The sequence below is a fragment of the Bos javanicus genome, chromosome 14 (assembly GCF_032452875.1).
Source record: "Bos javanicus breed banteng chromosome 14, ARS-OSU_banteng_1.0, whole genome shotgun sequence".
NCBI lineage: Eukaryota > Metazoa > Chordata > Mammalia > Artiodactyla > Bovidae > Bos > Bos javanicus.
In genome coordinates, this window is record NC_083881.1 from 21,691,793 (window position 1) to 21,710,843 (window position 19,051).

The following is a 19,051-nucleotide window of genomic DNA, read 5'->3' on the forward strand; positions in this document are numbered from 1 at the left end:
GACACACAAAACAGCAGTGACTTAAGGAAGAAAAAAACTCCGGACCATATGCTGTTATGATGTTCCTGTATTTCCTAACTCACTGAGAGAACAACACAACTATACAGACGAACATGGAAAAGTGTCTTGAGACTCACTCAATTCTGTAGGTGTAAATGAATATGAATTTTCATCAAGCCAGACAAGGACTACTGTTTCTTCTCCCTTGTCATATAAAGTGAATAAAACTTGAGGCTTTGCTAGATTTCATTCAAACATGCAAACACACAGCCATCTGTAAGCCCTTTAAAAAGAGGTTCCCCATGGCCTAGAGGCCTGTTCTCTGAATGATGTAAAACTACAAAAAATGACACTTCACTCACTCTATCACAAGCACATGACTGATTTTCCATAAACATAATTTTCAGGCTATTAAAACGTCAATAGTTTGAAGAGAACACTAGCTTTCATTCATTTCTGGCAGTAATCTTTGCATAATATATTCCACACTTCTCTACCCAGGCAAATGTCTTAACTGAAGATTTCTTTGACAACAAATAATGAACGGCCAAAATGAAAGCCACGCCCACAGGATGTCATCAAGGATGCGGGTACTGAGAGAATGGCGACTCAGACTGCACTCCGCCTTCAGCAAGAACAGAACGCTGCTGTTTCCAGGCACCCAGACCCGTGTGGCCTTTCTCCCAACAGCCAACCACAGACCAAGCCTCTGTCCAACCAACTGAGAAGTTCACCTTCACACTGTTTCATCTGGTCTGTCTCATTGACACACGTGCCCCACCAACTTCCTCTCAGGCAGCCAAGATTTTCTACCACTTACTGATCAGGTCTGAAGAGCTTTATTCCAGATTTATGCCCCAAGTTTAAAAGCTTTTATAAGTGTACTTGGGGAGAGCATAACCCTAAGCACAAGTCACTATGATTACAAAATACGACTAAAAAACAATGTCTAAGTTCTGACTTTTATCTCAGGTGAATCTAAAATCACTTCTTTCAAACATCAGAGGCCAGTTGCGAAGGCAGGGTGGGGACCCGATTAGAAAGAGGCCCACAGGGTTTTCTGGGAGGCAGAAAGGTTCAATGTTGTCCTCCTCTGGAAGCTGGTTCCTAACCACTCAAGACTTGTGTACTTCACTGAATGTAAATCATTTTCAGAGTAAAACAATTTAACTGTTAAAGATATAAGCAAAATTATATCTACAGCATAGCTGCAGAGACAAATTACAGGAGCTATTAAAAAGTCCAAGTGATACTACAGGACCATGAAGAAAAAAATTCTAAGTACCACCACCACCACCCAAACCATCCCCATTGGAATGGACACTTCAAGGCTCAGCCCTGCATAGAGATTTTACCTGTATTACCTCTAGTAATCTTCCCAAATTTGCTGTCAGTTTCCTAAGTATGGTTACATTACCCGTTAAATGATTTGGTTTGTCCAAGGTCCTTCCTACACGTGGTTATAAAGTTTCACTCCAAGGCTCAAGGCACCCTTTCTCCCATTACTGTACAGGAAATACTTAGTGTAGGCAATGTAACTTCAATTGGCGAAAACAACACAGTGACACAAGAAAGATCAGACTAAGACTCCTCACCCTGCTCATGGAATCAAAGCACTTCCTGACCAAGGACTCGACATCATTAGGCCTGTCCTGCACGTTGATCCAGTCCAACAGAGAAACATTAAAGAAAGGCAGGTCCCCCTCTTTAGCCTCTATTGCAGCTGCGTCCTGCTGGGCAGGGCTTGGACAAGGCTCCCTCACATCTTTTCCACTTTCAGCATCTGCGGCGTCTGAGGCTACGTGCTCCACGGACATGTGAAATGAGGTGAACGAGGGTTTGCTCGTTGCTGCAGGCGTATCAGGAGAGAGCACCAGTTCAGTGGAGGTCTTTGTCTCAGACTTTTCTGAGCCTTCGCGTTCAGGCAAGGAATCCACTCTCCCCAGACATTCCCTGTAACTGTGTCTGGTGAGGCACTCCAACAGTGGAATCTTGGCCATGACTGAAACCGCAGTTCCTAAACTTAAAGTACAAAAGACCTGTCAGTAAATCACGGACTGCTCAAGTTAGAGGTTAGCATTTTGAAAGGAAGAGGTTATCACAAAATCTCACCCCCTCTCTCTTAGGCTACATGCATCTGAGCAGTCCACGAGGTGTCCGTTAAAGAAAGCAGAGAGGAGAGTACCTTTACACACTGAGACCCTCTAAAGTAAAGGTACCAAGTCCACACTATACATATGGACACTCAGTTTTTAACTAAAGGTATAAAAAATTCAAACTTATAAAAAAGATTTACCATAGCAGTCTCTTAAAGTTTAATGTTTTGTCTCTAAGCTAATCAAAGATTTTAGATATAATGAAAGCAGAGGATAAAATTAACAGTTTTATTAGAGATTAAGGTTAACTCTTGGGTTTATCACACCCTGAAAATACACAGACAGGCAGATAGATATATGTTGTCAAAAAACATGAAGGAAAGATGAAATCTTGACAATTTAACGTCTATAAAAATATATATAAAATCATTCATGCTCCTACATTAACATGCGAGATGACTAGCTCCTGCCTTGTACCCCTGAACAGTTTTACTGGGAAAGGTTATTACAAAAACTTTTAAAAGCTCTTCCCAGTCTTAATCACTCTCTTCCTTCCCAGGATGTGTCCCACTGTCATCTCAAAACCAAAATGTTCCTAAATATTCAGAATACAGAAACCTGAATTAATAAGGCCCACTTGATTTCAAAAAAGAACGTGCTACTTCCCTCCAACTCTAATAAAAAATTTAAGAAAAAACAAACAAAAAATGAATACAAGACACTGAAAGCATACATGTACACACACAACAAAGGGCCACATTTGTGCAGAATTATTGCCATATTTTTTACATTCATTGTAGCCCTTTTAAAAAAGAACCAATGGGTATCAGATGCTTACATGCAAAGAACTAAAAAAAAAAAAGAATCTAAATGAAAACTAGAACACAATGGCTCTTTTCCATCTTAGCAAGCCTATATCATATGGCAATATTAAAAAAAAAATTTTCTTTGACTACCATTTGAAAACTTTTCATTTGCATTTTGCCTCACTTTATTGGTAGCAAGGCAAGAAACAAAGATTCTTGGGTTTATAAATAATTTCAAAGTATAGAGTCTTTTACATAAAGAAAATACAAGAAAACAAAATGTGGTAAATCTATATAATATGTGGAAGATAAAACTAACCATAGTTTTACAAATTTTACACTCCATGAAAGTCATTATAAAAGTCTCAAAAAAATAAACCTCAATTATAATAAATATGTGGCCTACTAGAAATGAAGTGACCATTACTAAAAGTACTGATGAACGGCAAAGGTATTTTAAACAAACATGTTATTATCCATTTTAATGGCAAACATACTGAGTAAGTTTTAATTTGATGTCTTCTACGGATTGCAGATAATTTGAATAAATACTTTCAAATTTGAAAAGCAGCTTTTGGTAGGAATTTGAGCAATCTTCCAGATTGGCCATAATTGCAGCCCAGCCTTGGTGCTGAAGATGTTCATCATGGACCAGACCTTCACAGAAAGAGCAGAGTTTCTTGGCAACTTCATACATTTCCTATGTTGGAAAAGAAGAAATAAATGGTAAGAGAAGGTAATGCCTATGCACACGTCTGCACATGTGTACTTAAGTGCATGCATGAATGTGCTCTGAACTCATGTCAAAGGGAGCACTGTTCTGGACTGTTCCAGGTTATGGCTCCTGCCTGCTGCCATGGTAATAAGGAGGAACTCACACCTGGGGGAGGATAAGGGGCTGGAGATCCGTGCAGAGTCAGGCAACAATAACCATCAAAAATAAAACTGTGAATTCACACAAGGGAATACTACATGGCAGTTAATACAAACCTGCAACTACACAACCGAGTCTCAGGAACATTGCACTGACTCAGGTCAGTCACAAAAGGAGTCAGGACACTGATCAACTTCACGGAAGAGAAAAATGGGGACTGAAAGCAAGGGAACACAAGGGACGGCTGTGGCTGATGCCATATTTTAAAATCTGTTCACTTTGTGAAAATACGATGACAATGAATATCTAATTGTGATACATGCATTTTCAAATATGTATGTTAATAAACAAAACTCTATTATTAATTTTACTAACAGTAAAGACAAAAGTCTAAGGTCACACAAGTAACTGGGAAATGTGACTCTGGAGATGGCGCTCTGGATGGTTAGAAGACAGAGCCTGGCGGTCCGGGGATGAGGAGTATAGGCTCTCACTGTTGGGAGCCCAGGTTCCATCCCTGGGTAACCAACTAAGATCCCACAGAATGGCCCAAAACACAAGTCTCTAATTGCTGATGCAGTGGACAGTCTGAGCCGCAGGTCACAGTCTTGGTTTCGTATAGCAGCTTTTGGGGGAATGCTACAACCTGAGGTACTTTCTTCCCTCCACTTCCCATTCTTATTTCTCCTTATTTTCTTACCTATACCTGGACAGTGATCTTTCCAAGCAAAACAAATAAAACCCCCCAAACTCTCATTCCCCAGAAGCAAAAATGCTTCATCACAGCAATTAACTAATTAAGCTAGTGAACACTGTGATTAGAATATGATCAAGAACATCTTTCCATTTGTTTATAATGTTTTATGTTCTAGAATTGTATAGGCTTTTGTTGATACTGTTATTGAAAATGCAATATATTTCCCATTTCTATTCTAAAGGAGAACCAATAAGGGAAATATGAATAATGTCTACACATTTTTATCACATACTCCAATCAACCTTACAATTCCTGCTGATGGATTTTTATTAAATTCTCTCAAATTTACCAAATATGCAATCACCTAAAATGGATGTTTTTAAATGGCATGCAACTGTATAACCTATCTTTATTTATTTGTAGACCAATAATCAGAAAACATATCTAAAGAACTTTAGTAAATAAATTCAGTTGACAGATTTGCCTTTTTAAAAATAATGGTGCCTTCTAAAAATCATTTCCAGACCCTTTTATGTTTATTAAACATATTTCATAAAGATGAGAGATGAGGTTCTCTTTTTTATGTTGCATCTCATGTGAATGAGCCAGTTTCACAAATGCATGTACTGCATTAAAACAGACTGCTAAGAAATATATTTTAGAAAGCAAGTATTCATACTTATTAGTAGTTTAATATTTTACTAGTTTATCTTCATAAAAGGTAAATACTTTGGGTTGATTCTAAGACCTTTTTTATGTCTGAAAGCAAAATGTGTCCCCCTGCTGATAGCTTACAGCTAGTATTACAGCAAAGTACTAGCAAGTCAAAAACAAACACAAATAAACAAAAACAAAACCAAATGACTGGGAAACAACCCATAGGGTTTGCAAGCAGCAATACGAGTATGTATCAGGAAGAAACTGGGTTCTCCTCCAGGACCTGACCATGGATACAAGAAAGAACCACACTCTAAGAGCTCCTTAAGCTCCCTGCCTGTGTCTGTCTACCTGAACACAGGAACTTCACTGATCCAAGCAATGTTCTAAAATTATCATCTGCATATCATCCTCTAAGAAAGATGGTAAAAACATGTTTCAGATAGTTGTTCTGCGCTAAGGTCCTGGAACTGTAGAATGACTAACAAAGTGTGCACCTGAAATTATAAATCAGACAGAGTCATCACAAAAGTATCTTTTTAAAAAGTTTGCTATTTTTCATGTTTTGGGCATGCTTCTTCTATAATTTAGACTGCTATGCTATTTAGATTTGAATGCTTTTACAAGTAATCAGTTTTTTAGATCACTTGCTGTTGCCTAATTGTCCACAAAAACATTACCAATCATTGTTTTGTTAAATACACCAGTTTTAAATTTTAAACTGTACTAAGTATAAATAATATTACAATTACCACTGCAAGTTGTGTCCTTGAAGCAACAGTGTGAAAAACGGCAGGCATCATAAGGGACTCTTCAACTTTTATTTCCATGTCATTTTCTGTTGAAAAGGTAGTTTTAGGAATAGCAGGTAGACGCTCAGACAAGATCATTTCCTTGTTAAAAAGAAAAATTGGATTTGTGTCCTAGAGAAGTAAAAAACAAAAAGAAGAACCGAAGTAAACTGTTACAGACACAGAATATGCACACTGCCCTCTGTAGGAGTCAGACCCCAGTTCCCAGCTGCCAGAGAGCTGGAGCCCGCCCGCATGGAGGAGGTCGGGCACCTACCGTCCCAGCGCTGTAGGTGCACACCCTGCGGTCGGCAGCCATGCACTCGCCCCCGTTGACCACCAGCACCTGGTGCTGAATGGCGATCTTGTACTTGCTGTGGATCGCATGCTTCAGGTCAGCCACACTTCAGAGAGGGAGGGGGGCAAAATCCGTTATTTACATTTGCCTGAGGATGGCCTTTCTCATTATCAAAGTCACTCTGTGTAAAAATATCTGACAAATGAACTTCAATTAAAAAGTTTCCCCCCAAACGGTAGTAAAATATATAAGCTTATTGTTTCTGCAACTGGATTCCACAATCAACAAGCCAATCATACATAACTACAAGGTTAGTAAACCACCCGTGTCACATCTAACACTGAACCTATGAAGTGCAGCCAGCAGAAATATTTATTTCTGTGATCTTTACATAAGTAGCAAAGCTGCTTATACTAGCATTTGTTAAAATCCTCATGTGATAGAGATTTTAATATATATCCAGTTACATAAAACACATTAAGTGGATACCATGTGAAAACTCCCATTTTCTCATCTGTCAAAAAACCATTCAATTACAAGTCAAATCATATTTTATAAAAAACAGAACTCTCAAAAAGTAATTTCATCCATTAAAAAAGATAAGGTTTATCCCCAATTTTACTCTATCATTAACAAAACAAACACTACTGGCTTTATTCATTAAAATAATAAAAACAATGATGAAAAACCATAGGACTGGAATATGCTGGTTTATACAGCTAGCAACAATACCCTCAGCAGTGCACTGTGAAATTCAGGAGGACAATCAGCTATGAAAACTATTAGACTGCTTTGGTTTGAAATCAGTTTGTTTACTGTGAAAATAGTCACACAAACAACAAAGCACAACTTAACAAATTTTAATGTTAACATTTTAGAGGAAGATGACAATTGTACATGTGAACAATGATTTAAGACTTTCCATATTGCCACTCTTATTTAACAAAGGAACAGTATTCTCAAAATAAAATCTTCACCTTTCTACATGTACAAAATGCAAAACTGATGAGAATCAAGGAAAACACAGCTCACGTTTGCACTGTAAGTTCAGTGTCAAATGTCAGGGTGGTTCCAGTGTTCACCAGAAATACATACAACTTCATGATGGTTTCCTGGATTCTGTAAGCTTACACCTCACACTCTGATACGGTTACTGAAAGAAACAGACAAGAGAAGTCATCAATTTACAAACACATGTATAAATGTGGTTATGTTCCCATAAGACAGAGCACAGTTATAATACACAAGCAACAAAAAAATAACAGGATTTGATGTCTAACATGGCTAACTGGACAATTCAGTAAACCTGGTGCTTAAAAAATAATAATGAACAGTAATGAGGCTAATGAGAAGTATAACTTCTATCATGAAAAAAAAATAATTGATTTCAGGAAGAAAGAGGCCAGGAGTTAGAACAGTTAGGTGTATATTTCACACTGTTCTCATGTACCACACAACATTAAGAATAAAAATTAAAAATGTCGTCAAACATTTTTCTAACTCCAAAACTTCCCCCCACTTTTTCCTTGGAACAACAGCAACAACAAAAAAATAGTTTTAAACTTACTAACAGCAATTAAGAGCCACCACTTGCAACAGGAGGGACAGACTTGGTTAATCCAAGTTCCACCTCCACGCTGAGCTAGAAACACTCCACACAAGAAACTCTGGCCGTAAGAGCTCATCACTTTGTGGAACAGCAGAAAGTGCATAGGATATCTGAATATTTAAAACAACTCTGCCATTACCCAATTATCCAAGTCAAAATCCTACATATAAATAAAGCTTCCTCATCTATGAATAAAGGGGCAGATGTCAAGAGCTAGTATTTTATTTTTTAACAACCAGAGGTAAAAACCCCCAAGATCAATGTAAGTGATGAAAGATGACAAAAACTAAATTTTCAGAAACTAGTAGCTATCTTTCTTTATGCTCTTTCCACATGAGCTTAGAGTAGAATTATGAGGGAAGAAGGGAAAAGAAAGGAAGCAGGGCTTTAAAATTAACGTTTCCAAAATCACTATTTTAAATGCATTACATCAAAACTCCGTTATAAAGGCAGGAACTGTGACTCACCGGCAGGCACTGTTAAAAAGGACTACCACTGTTCTTAAGAAGCAGATTACAAGTGGCTTATGTTTGCTTTGCTTGATATTGGCAACTGAATGGCATTACTGGTTAAACTAGAAAAGAAAAATTTCTGATTATAGAGAGAAATAATTCAACAATAACAACAGCATGCTCTTCCAAAAGACTGGTCTCTACTCTTCTTCACTGAACCACAAGCACATGACCTTAACCTAGACCATCCCATTAAAAAGATATCAAAGTCCCCAGAGAGCTCCCCAACACTGTCGAAGCCTACAGTCCCTTTTGTCTTTAATACACAATGGTCCCCATTACTTGTATATTTAATACTTACAGTTTCTTCTGTAAAACAGGAATAAAAGGGTATCATAGCCCCAAGCCTCAAAGCCAGCCCCTTGGACATGGGCAGGGCCTGGGATCTGTCAGAACCACTGAAACTCAGCCAGGGTAACAGGAGGTCATTTACACGATAGCACTTCCTCAACTTAACCTCTACCTTGCCGGGTGACTGTTCCCGCCCACCAGCTTCACAGGACATGCTGTCATATGGAGAGGCCCACGTGGCAAGAAATGGAAGCCAGAGCCAGCAAGAAGCCTCCGTTCAAGAACCTGCAAGGAGCTGGTTCTTGACAAGCATGGCAATTCCTGCTGAACCTCAGACAAGACTCCACTCCTGCCAGAGACCATCACCGAGTCTACTGAGACAGAGCACCCAGCAAATGTGAAATAATATGTCTGTGTGTTTCCAACAGCTAGGACTGTGTACTTCTCACATACAGTACCAGCATCGCAGGGGCACCGCGGGAACACAGTGAGTAGAGACCATCAAATCGCTGGACAGATAGGAAGCACCCTTGCTGGGCGGCTGCTCCTCCTCCTCCTGGGCCTCCTCCCCAGTGTCTGGCTGGGACCCCACCACCTCCCGTGGCACCACTGCTGATGACCAAACCTGCCGGCATGCCTCCCTAGGCGTTCTCTATATAACCCAACCCCCATCTGCTCCGCCACCTAAAACCTAAAACCTCTCTTTACTGATGGAACCAACAAACCCCCTCTCTCACTTGCTGTCTTACAGACCCCTCTGTCTTCCTCACAGGTAGGTTAACAGCAGTAACAATCCAGTTAATAGTATTCTTATTGCCTACTGACCACCGACTTTGACTCCTGAGGCTCCTGTGTTCATCAAACCCTCACTTGTCTCTGATCTCCACAGTCTCTCAACCTGCTCCCTGCATCCTCGACCCCTCACCTCCCTCAGCATTCTCCCACTGTCCTCAGGGAGGATGGGGGTGGTGGTGTGTGTGTAAGATGGTTCCGCTCCTGAACACCAACCACCATCAGGATGACCTTCATAGCAGCAGCCACCATTCATAAGTATTTACTATGCTCTAGGTCACTGTTCTAATAAACGCTTCACTAAATGAAATGTTTCATTTGATCCTCACATGAATCCTTTAAGCTGAGCTTCCCCGGCGGCTCAGATGGTAAAGAATCTGCCCGTTAATGCAGGAGACCTGGGTTCGATCCCTGGGTCAGGAAGATTCCCCTGGAGACAGGGTATGGTAGCCTGCTCCAGTATTCTTGCCTGGAGAATCCCATGGAGAGAGGAGCCTGATGGGCTACAGTCCATGGGGTTGCAAAGAGTCAGACATGATTGAGCAACTAATACTCACACACACACAGAACCCTTTAAGAGGGATACTATCATCATTCTCACCTCACAGATAAGGAAACTAAGAAATCAGGGCTTCAGTAATATCACAGGATCCAAGCCCAGACAGTGCAGTAAAACGGCAGACACTGTACGGCTTCTTCCTCTCCTGCCCTCCCCAGGTTTCACTCCCTAACACCATACGGCTTAGCTCTCTGAACAAAATGAGCTACTTCAAGTCTCTGAGGCTCTTCCCCAGCCTGGACCCTCCTTCCTCTGCCCACTGTGATCATCACCCACCATGATCTACTGCAACCCCCCCCGCCCCCGCCGCTCCAACACACACACACACACACACACATTCTCTTTCATGGAGTTAATCACACAATCCTGCCATTCGCTGTGCTGACTTTATATCCACGTGTGCTTCTCTGCTGCAGCTACTGGGATGTTTCTGCACACAGTTCTCACCTCTCCTGAATAACAAGCTTCTTTAAAGCAAGCATACTGCATTCCTGGAAACCAGCTCTAAAATACTTTCTCAATAAAATGAATGAATAATCCCACACTAGCGAAGAATTATCCCATATGCCTGTGAAGACTGCGGAGAAGTCACATGAGTAACACTGACCACAGGATTTCTCGGCTTGTTCCCAAAGGAAAATCTCTAAGGTTTTCAACGTTGTCATCTCCACCAAGGATAAGTAAGGCTCCACTTCACCTACAATCACCCCACTACTGATTATGGGGCACGCAGTTACTTTCCAAATGCACCCCAATGGCTCTACACTAACACTGAGACGTGTTCCTGTCCCACTGCAGATCAGAACCAAATCTTTTAATGAATGAAGGGCAAGAAGCCAGCAGACTGAAGTGATAGCTGACCGTCAGGAGCTCCCAAGTGGCAGAGCCGGTCCTGGGTGAGTAATGTCAGTGCAGACTCCTGCCCACCCTGGAGGGCTTGTGGTGTGAGAGAAAAACTGAACAATCACAAAAACTCTACGTGAGGATTTCGTACTAGAGCATCATCCAGTACATCCTGACTCATCAATTACTTGTCCACTAATAACTGTCTCTCCACATTATTACAGATACTTCATAAACAGCATTACTGACGCCCAAAATGCACTCCACATACGAGTGTGCAGTGGTTTCAGTCAAACCCAGATTTAGAGGCACCAAGCTCCACAAGACCACTCTCCACCTGGGATCCCAGCCACAAGTCTGGTGGTGCCCAGGATCACCCTGACTTCAGACCAGCGGACTACAAATTGAGGCGTCACCTAAGCTCACAGAGTTCAGGAAAGTGCTGTACTTTGGATTACCGTTTTATTATAGTGAAAGGATACACGTTAAAGGTAAAAGCAGACAAAGGAAGATTTGCATGGCAGGGAGTCTGGAGTGCTCCAGGTGCAGGGCTCTGGGGGTCCTCTCTGGGGTCAGGAGGGACAGTCTTACCTCCTCCTGGTGGGGATGTGTGGCCCACCCACGTTTTATTGTGTTTTAAATGTGTTTAAAATGTTCATTAAATCCATACATATAGATAAGTGACGTATTTATCGTCATTCAGCTACAGAATGTACCATGTGATTCTATTTGTGGGTTTTAGTTTATTAACTAATACTGAGGGATGTATACGAAGACACAAGCATTAAAAAGTCTGGAACAATGTAACGTCAATTTTTTTAAAAAGGCTCTCTCTGGATGCTGGACTTCGGTCTCTTTAAAAATTACAATTGGGGGTTAAAAATACTTGTTTCCATTTGTGAAAAAGAAAAAAAGAACATCACACAGTTACAAAGAAATAAAGGACCTGAAAACCCACCATCTCAGCTGGTGCAGCTAAGGGATGGACAAGGCTCCTCACCTGCTGGTCCTAGGCTGGCCCCCATCAGGCTCCCAGTAAGAACTACCCCCTCACTCCACACACTTCCCTAGATACACACATAAGAGGGAGGAGAGCACTGTGAAAAGAAGGTGGATCCTGCGTCAGAAGACCTATATTCAAGTCCTGTCCCTACTACTGACTGTGTGACTGATGGACCTCAACTAACCTAAATTATTCTGATACAACAAAGCAGGAGACTTCCCAAGTCACAGGGCTGTGAGAACACAGAGAATGTACACATGCAGAGAAGGGCTATGCCAACCAAAGGCAAGATGACCGCCACATGAACCCTCCCAGATCTCTGCCCTCAGCTCAGGACTGGTGCTCAGCCACTGCACTTATCTCCAACCAGAAATCACACTGTCTCTCAAACTCAGCAGGTCTACACTTCAATTTGGTACTTTCCCTTTAAAACTGTTCCCTAACTTCCTCTGTGAACAAAACTATCGCTCTGTTGCTACCCAAGACGTCAGTTATTTCTGTCTGCATCCTATCCCTTTTTTCCTATATAATCCAACCCCTGATTTTCCAATGACATAATCCTTATTTTAGAGACTGGAAACTCTCCTCTATCCTGCTCCAGCCCTTCCTGAACACGCCCACCACTTACAAGCACCAGACGCTCCGCCCCCCTGGAGCCTCACTGTGGCCACCGCAGGCCACAAACCTGTCATCTGTTTCTTCACAGCCACTGCCCCGCTGACCTCAGGACAGGACCCACTCGGTACACAGTCGCCTTGAACTCCATCGTCTGCCAGCCCCTTTAAAGAGAAACCACCAACTCTGGCTTAAGGCTAGATGAGCACTGAAATGGCGAGTCACCTGTATTTGAATGCGACTCTCCCACGGAGACTCAGATGACCTCTGCACATCAAGAACTGAAATAATACCTCTGCAGAGAAGGACAGCAATAATGCATCTCACATTACCACACGGTGCAAGGAATATAATAACAACTCTAAAAATGGTGACAACCATAACTTTACCAACATTTCAGAACTTAATAATCAACCCGTTTGCCTTTCCAAAAGTATCTCCAGCTATTTCCCTACATGAAACCCATCCTCTCACTTTATACAGTCTTCCCATACTTGCCATTTCTGCTCATTTGACAGTTACTCATTCAAGCGTGGTCAGAAAGCCCTTCTGGGTCCATCAGCCCTTTTAGAAGTCGCCCCTGGTCACAGATGGCCCTCGGCCTTCTCTCTCTGACTCTGAACTTACAGAGCTCTCTGGAGCTGTCAAGTCATATGAAGGATCTCATTTGGGGAGAACAATCTCACATCGTGAAAGGACATCTGTTCCTCCTGGGTCCTGGGATACAGTAAGCTATAAATGAGGGGGTATTTTTAAAAACACTGATTCCAATGCATTTACTCCCAGAGATACAGGTGTTACAATTGTACTTTAATGCTTGTAAAAACAAGAAAGCATCTCCCATATTCACAAGTGTCTATCATTTATTACTGGATATCTGCAATTTGTTCTTTGAGGCCTTACCACCACAACAGTCAGGTTTGTCACTCTAGCTTACTGTCATCCTGTCTGATCCATTCAAAACTCAGAAGCAGCTTCCTTACACGGGGAGACAAAGGGAAAGCCCCAGACAACAACTGACCTCCCAAATGGCACACTGCTGGTCATTATTCACCCTACGTTTACTGAACACCTTTTGGCTCAGATGGTAAAAAAGAATCTGCGTGCAAGGCAGAAGACTCAGGTTTGATCCCTGGTTGGGAAGATCCCCTGGAGAAGGGAACGGCTACCCACTCCAGTATTCTTACTTGGAGAATCCCATGGACAGAGGAGCCTGGCGGGTTAAAGTCCATGAGGTCGCAAAGAGTTGGACATAACTAAGCAACTAATACTTCTATGCCAGGTGTTGGGAGTCCAAAGACCCTCGAGTTGCTCTCAGGTCTAGCAGGCCACATGAAATGTGGATGATGCTGGACAAGGCGGACGAAGAGCTTCAGAGAAAGAACAAGGAGTAGGAAAACTTCTGTCTGATTTGCAATTTTGCAAACTGTAACTCAGCAACTGAACCTGAGGGCCACGGGTGCTGCATCAATGAAACTAGTGGTGTTCACCACAAATGGGAGTGTCCAGGTCATCCAGGACTGAAACTGGGCTTCAGCCTCTCCAGATCAGATTTATTCCCATCTGATCCTCCTCTTTCTCTGCCAAGAAAAGAAAAAAGAAGGAAAGAAGAGTAGGTCAGGCATCTTCCTGACACTCCCCAGAGAGCCTTTCCAGAAAGATCCAGGGTGTCTGTAAACAGACCTGATGGGAGGACAGCAGGACAGGAATGGAGCGAGAGGGAGACCCCTGACAGTGTGGATAGAGCTGGGCCTTTGGGGTCTTCCTCCAGATACAGGAAGTACACCTGGACAAAGTAGTTTCTCAAAAATGAGATAACAGCATGCATACATGCAATCTGTTTTGAGATGAATAGCATAATAACATGGGAGTCTCTCCATATCAGTACATATAAACGTATTCCACACTGTGGTGTCCTGACATTCATAAAAGCTGTGTAAAACACATGACTTTACATACACAGTCTAAAATATGTGTCCCAATAAAGATTATTATTACTTTATCCTTAATGCAATTTGAAAATTTGCATGTCCTATGGCTGATTCATGTTGATGTTTGACAGAAAACAAAATTCTGTAAAGCAACTGTCTTTCAATTTAAAAAATAAAGTTTTTAAAAAATTTGCATGTCATCTGATAGATTCTCAGAATAACTGTTAAAAGATGCTACATCAGGGCTGCGCAAGATAGTTTTTAAAACAATCGCAAATATGAGCTTCCCAGGTGTCTCAGTGGTAAAGAATCTGCCTGCCAATGGAGGAGACCCAGGTTTGATCCCTGTGTCGGCAAGATCTCCCGGAGGAGGCATGGCTACCCACTCCAGTATTCTTGCCTGGAGAATTATATGGACAGAAGATCCTGGTGGGCTACAGCCCACAGGGTTGCAGGCGTCGGTCACGACTTAGTGACAAAACAAGGTATGACACTGTCCTTAAATGTAAATGTGAATTCTGCTTGTTTAAAGTCTAACATCTCACACAATAGTATCTACAACAAGATTTTCTAATCTTTCATAGCATGTAAATACACAGCAATATCAAAAAAGGATGTGCACTGCTGGAATTTGCAGTATAATGGTTAAGAACACAGTCATGGAAATATTAACTGCACTGATTGACTAATATTTCAGTATTCTGATGATTACTAGCCAATTATGTGAAGCATACAAAAGAAAAATATAACCTAGGTAGTCCTAAACCAGTCACGTTTATGTCCATCTCTAAGCACAATTAAAAGCCAATAAAGTGAGAATTTAGGGACTTCCCTGGTGATCCAGTAGTTAAGAATCCACACTTCCACTGCAGGGAGCAAGGGTTCCATCCCTGGTCTTCCAGGGAACTAAGACCCCACAGGCTGCATGGGAGGACCAAAAAAACATTAAAATAAAAAAATTTTAAAGGAGAATTCAACAGAGAGCAAAATTGGAGGAAAATCCCATAACCCTCAGGGCAGCCAATAAATAGCTGGAAGAAGGAGTGTATAGAGGTACTCAAGCACTGTGCCTGCAAAGAGTCACTTAAGAGAACAGCAGCTTCACTGAGGGATAGAGAAAGGCCAACCTCCCAGGGCCCTGCACAAGAAGCCCAGGTTACAGGTTGCTCAGGACCACAATAATGGAAGAACCACAGCAGTGTAATCATGACATGTATAGCAAGTATGGATCTTCAACCCAGCACTCCACAATCTGCTCCTCCAGCACTGTGTCTATTTCAGCACATCTCAACGTAGTGTGAACTTGCAACTGATCTTCCTTAAAATTACCAGTGTGTCACCGCCACTTTCTACAACATCATACAAAGCTTACATATAAAGTTACCCTTGTTCACTGCTCATTGCTAGAGTTAAAACTGGGTCTTGCTAGGGTTTAACATTTCATGAAAAAATGAATGACTCTCAATCCAAACTGCTTCCCAGATTCACCAGGTTTACTGAACAAATCACTGTGCCTTTGAACATGGCAGTTTACAGGACGCTACTCTCCTCTAAGTATCTGTTGAGCCTCCAGGACACCACCTCTTCCTACTGCTCTCCCCTCACTCCTGTCCACCCACCTTTTAGTGATCTTTTCCCCTATATATGCCAAGGACCTCAAAGCTGCTGCAGTTTCCTTCTATTCCGAGATGGTCAGAAATAGTCAGCTTCCTCACTTCTCTTGGGTCTTTCCTTCAGATTTCAGACAATGCTTAAATAGTAGTTGACTGTATACAGGACTTCAATCTCCCTTCTCTTACTGGGCAAAAACAACATGGTACACATTCCTGTACTCCCTGCAGAGCCTGGCTCCATGGTCTACCTCCGTAAGGAAGTAACAACCATCTGAGGGAGTGAGTGTGGAAGGGGGCTGCTAGACTTTCACTGGAGGTGCCTGAGCCAGTGTTTTCTGAATACAAAAAGCTTACTGGGGTTACCAAACAGTACTATCTGGATGAGAACATTTTACTACCCACTGCTTTTTTTTTGAAAAGTTACACACATCTGCAAAGTAAAGCATAAAGCAGGTGTTCAAACATTTGCTGAATGCAGGAGAGTTTAAAGACAGTCTCAAAATCAGAGGCCCAATAAGAGCTCCTCTCAAGCTTCTGACTGAAATGAACAAGCTTACATAATAAAAATTTAGGTTCAAAAGTGTGGGGTTTTTTGTTTGTTTTTCCTCCCCAAAATACAAAGGTCTTGTGCCCTCTGCCCCTTCAATGAGTTTCATTTGTTGGAAGTAAACCTGCCCTCTATTCTGACCGTGTGTGTGTTCAGCATGGGCCAGAAAAACGCGGTCCTCCTCTCCTATCATCCAACATCTCCACACAAGAATCAGGCCAGAAACAATCCTAACTGTGACAAACATAAAGCATTCCAAACAGACGAAATTAAATTACTCTTTTGAAAACCGTGTCTGAGTCCATATCTGATTTCCATCACCAGGCATTTACCAACACAACCGTTTATCAACATAAAGCACCCTGTTTTATAAAACTCTAGATTTTAGACACAATGTTAAACACAAATGTTGAGAAAATATGCTCATTCAGACCATATTCTGTTGTTAAAACATTAAAAACAGAAAGGAGAAAACCATCTTCAGATCCCCAGCAGGGCCTGCTGACAGATCCAATCAGCCGCCTTCCTCGACGGCCCCTTGCGTCTTTCCACAGAAACACCGGACCTGGAAGAACCCTGTGTCTATCAAACATGGAAACGCACCAACGACACTCATCACACAGGCTGTCTACCTCAAATTGAGTACCCCTCCTAAGCTGCTAACCTCCCCACCCTGCGAAGAAACCACACACACACAAGCACCACCCACACAAGACAACCGAGAAACCGTACAATACGGCGGCTAGCAAAGCAGGCCGGTCCTCCTGCGGCCCCCATCGGGCCTCCCCTCTCCGGCTTGAGGTTTCTCAGCCTCCGTATCCACCGCGAGCACCTCGGCCCGCCCCGGCCCGCAGGCCCCGCGCTGTGACCACACGGCAGGAGCACGGTGCGGGGACCAGGTTACCAAACAACCCCCGGCGCCGCGGCGCGTCCAGCCGGGAGCCCGCGGAGATGCGCCGCCCGGCTCCGGCCGGGGAAGTTGTGAAATCCGCACACACGCCCCGGCCCGCACCCACCCGCGAGCCGGCGGAGGCTGAGTCATTCCCAGGAGTAACTTTATCCGGACGCTGCCCTCGGGGAGCCTCGAGCTCCGGGGTCCGGACAGAGCCGCGTCTGCGACCCTCGCCCCGGCCGGCTCGCCGTCTGACACCTCGGGGCCCGACCGGGCGGCGGCAGGAGAGGCCGGCGGCGAAGGTGCGTCTCGGACCCCGGCGCTCCCGACGCCGGGTGGGAGCACCGGGAGGTCGGGGGTGCACTGGGAAGTCGGGGGGCACCTTAGAGTCCGGGCCGCACAGGCCCAGCGCAGCCGCCCGCCTCCGCCTCCCGCCCGGGGACCCGCGCCCGAGGGGCCCGACGCCGCGCTTACCGGGCAGCGCCTCCTCCTCCGCCGGCGGCAGCAGCAGGGCCCGCGGCCCCCGGCACCATCTTCCGCCGCCGCCTTGTCCTCGGCGGCGGCTACCAACCGCCCATCCGCGCCGCCAACCGACACAACCGCCGGCGCCGCCGAGGCAGCCACCTCCAGGCACGGGGACGGGCAGGCCCCTCGGCTCTGCGTCAGGGGCCGGGGAAGGGCGAGCCGCGGCCGGTCAGAGCCGAGGGGCCGGGCGACGGAACCAGAGGCAGCGCCGGGATCGGTAGGGCCGCGGACACGGCCGCCACGGGTTTGTTATTGTCGACTCCGGCCCTTCCTCCGCGGGGCACGCCGGGAAGCGGGCGGGGGAGGGGCGGGCGCGCTCAGCGCACCTCCGCGCAGGCCCGGAAGTCAGAGGGCTGCCGGAAGTCGGCGTGCTTCCGGGTAGGGCCGGTTCCAACTGCCCCGCCACCTGCGGCTGCGGCTGCCGGGGCTGGTGACCTGGGAGTCCTCTGGTGACCTCGGAGACTCCGCCGGGCAGTCTGGGACGGTGCTGGCTGCCGTCCGGCTCGAGTGCCTCAAGGTGAGCCTGACCTTCTCCACTACAGCGAGTGGCCCTGCGCCCGCCTACCCGCCGAATCCTGAGTTAGCCTGGGCGAAAGAGCTCGACCTGTCGAGGTGGAGGGCAGCCGAGGGACCGCGACCTCGTTTGAGACCGGACCAGGGCCTGTGAGGGGACTGGGCGCCGGGAGGGCTGTCCCATGCCGGGTCCCACAGTGCGGGCGGCGCTCTCAGACGAGGAACGGGGAAGAAGGGAGCTAAGGGTGGGTCGGGTGGAAGAGGTCGAAAGCGCCGCACCCACCTCTTTCAGCTCTACCCTGAATTCTGTAGCAATCCCCGCGAGAGCTCTTGATTCTGTGAAGGTGACCAATCATAGGCAATGGCATGAAGCCGCAACTTTTAAGTATTAAGTTGTGTTTGCGTAAAAATGGGTATTAACACCCTTTTCAACGGCTGCCAAGCCGAACACACGCTACTGGGAAGCAGTCTTCGAACCTTTACTTGTCATGTTGGGAACTGATAAGCACTAAACGGCTGGTTAGCGTTACGAATTTTCAATTTCCGTCTCACTGACCCGGTATCCGAAAGGTGGAGAAGGACCTACA

At 44.4% G+C, this 19,051-nt stretch overlaps 1 protein-coding gene across 2 annotated transcripts in view; it reads right to left on the minus strand.

Moving 5' to 3' along the window:
• RB1CC1 (RB1 inducible coiled-coil 1) overlaps nucleotides 1-17,991 on the minus strand; it is a 39,956-nt gene extending 21,965 nt beyond the window's left edge. Inside the window, exons 1-7 of one of the 2 annotated variants that reach the window (XM_061438741.1) lie at nucleotides 17,901-17,991; nucleotides 8,296-8,402; nucleotides 7,252-7,372; nucleotides 6,199-6,325; nucleotides 5,883-6,053; nucleotides 3,400-3,602; nucleotides 1,596-2,022 (exon numbers count right to left, since the gene is read on the minus strand). In XM_061438741.1, the coding sequence (XP_061294725.1) occupies nucleotides 1,596-2,022; nucleotides 3,400-3,602; nucleotides 5,883-6,053; nucleotides 6,199-6,325; nucleotides 7,252-7,322 (999 nt within the window). In that variant the 5' untranslated portion in view covers nucleotides 7,323-7,372; nucleotides 8,296-8,402; nucleotides 17,901-17,991. Of the gene's footprint in view, nucleotides 1-1,595; nucleotides 2,023-3,399; nucleotides 3,603-5,882; nucleotides 6,054-6,198; nucleotides 6,326-7,196; nucleotides 7,373-8,295; nucleotides 8,403-17,900 lie in introns of those variants that run through there. The other variant, XM_061438742.1, reaches the window with a different exon arrangement.
• Between the last annotated feature and the right edge of the window lie 1,060 nt (nucleotides 17,992-19,051).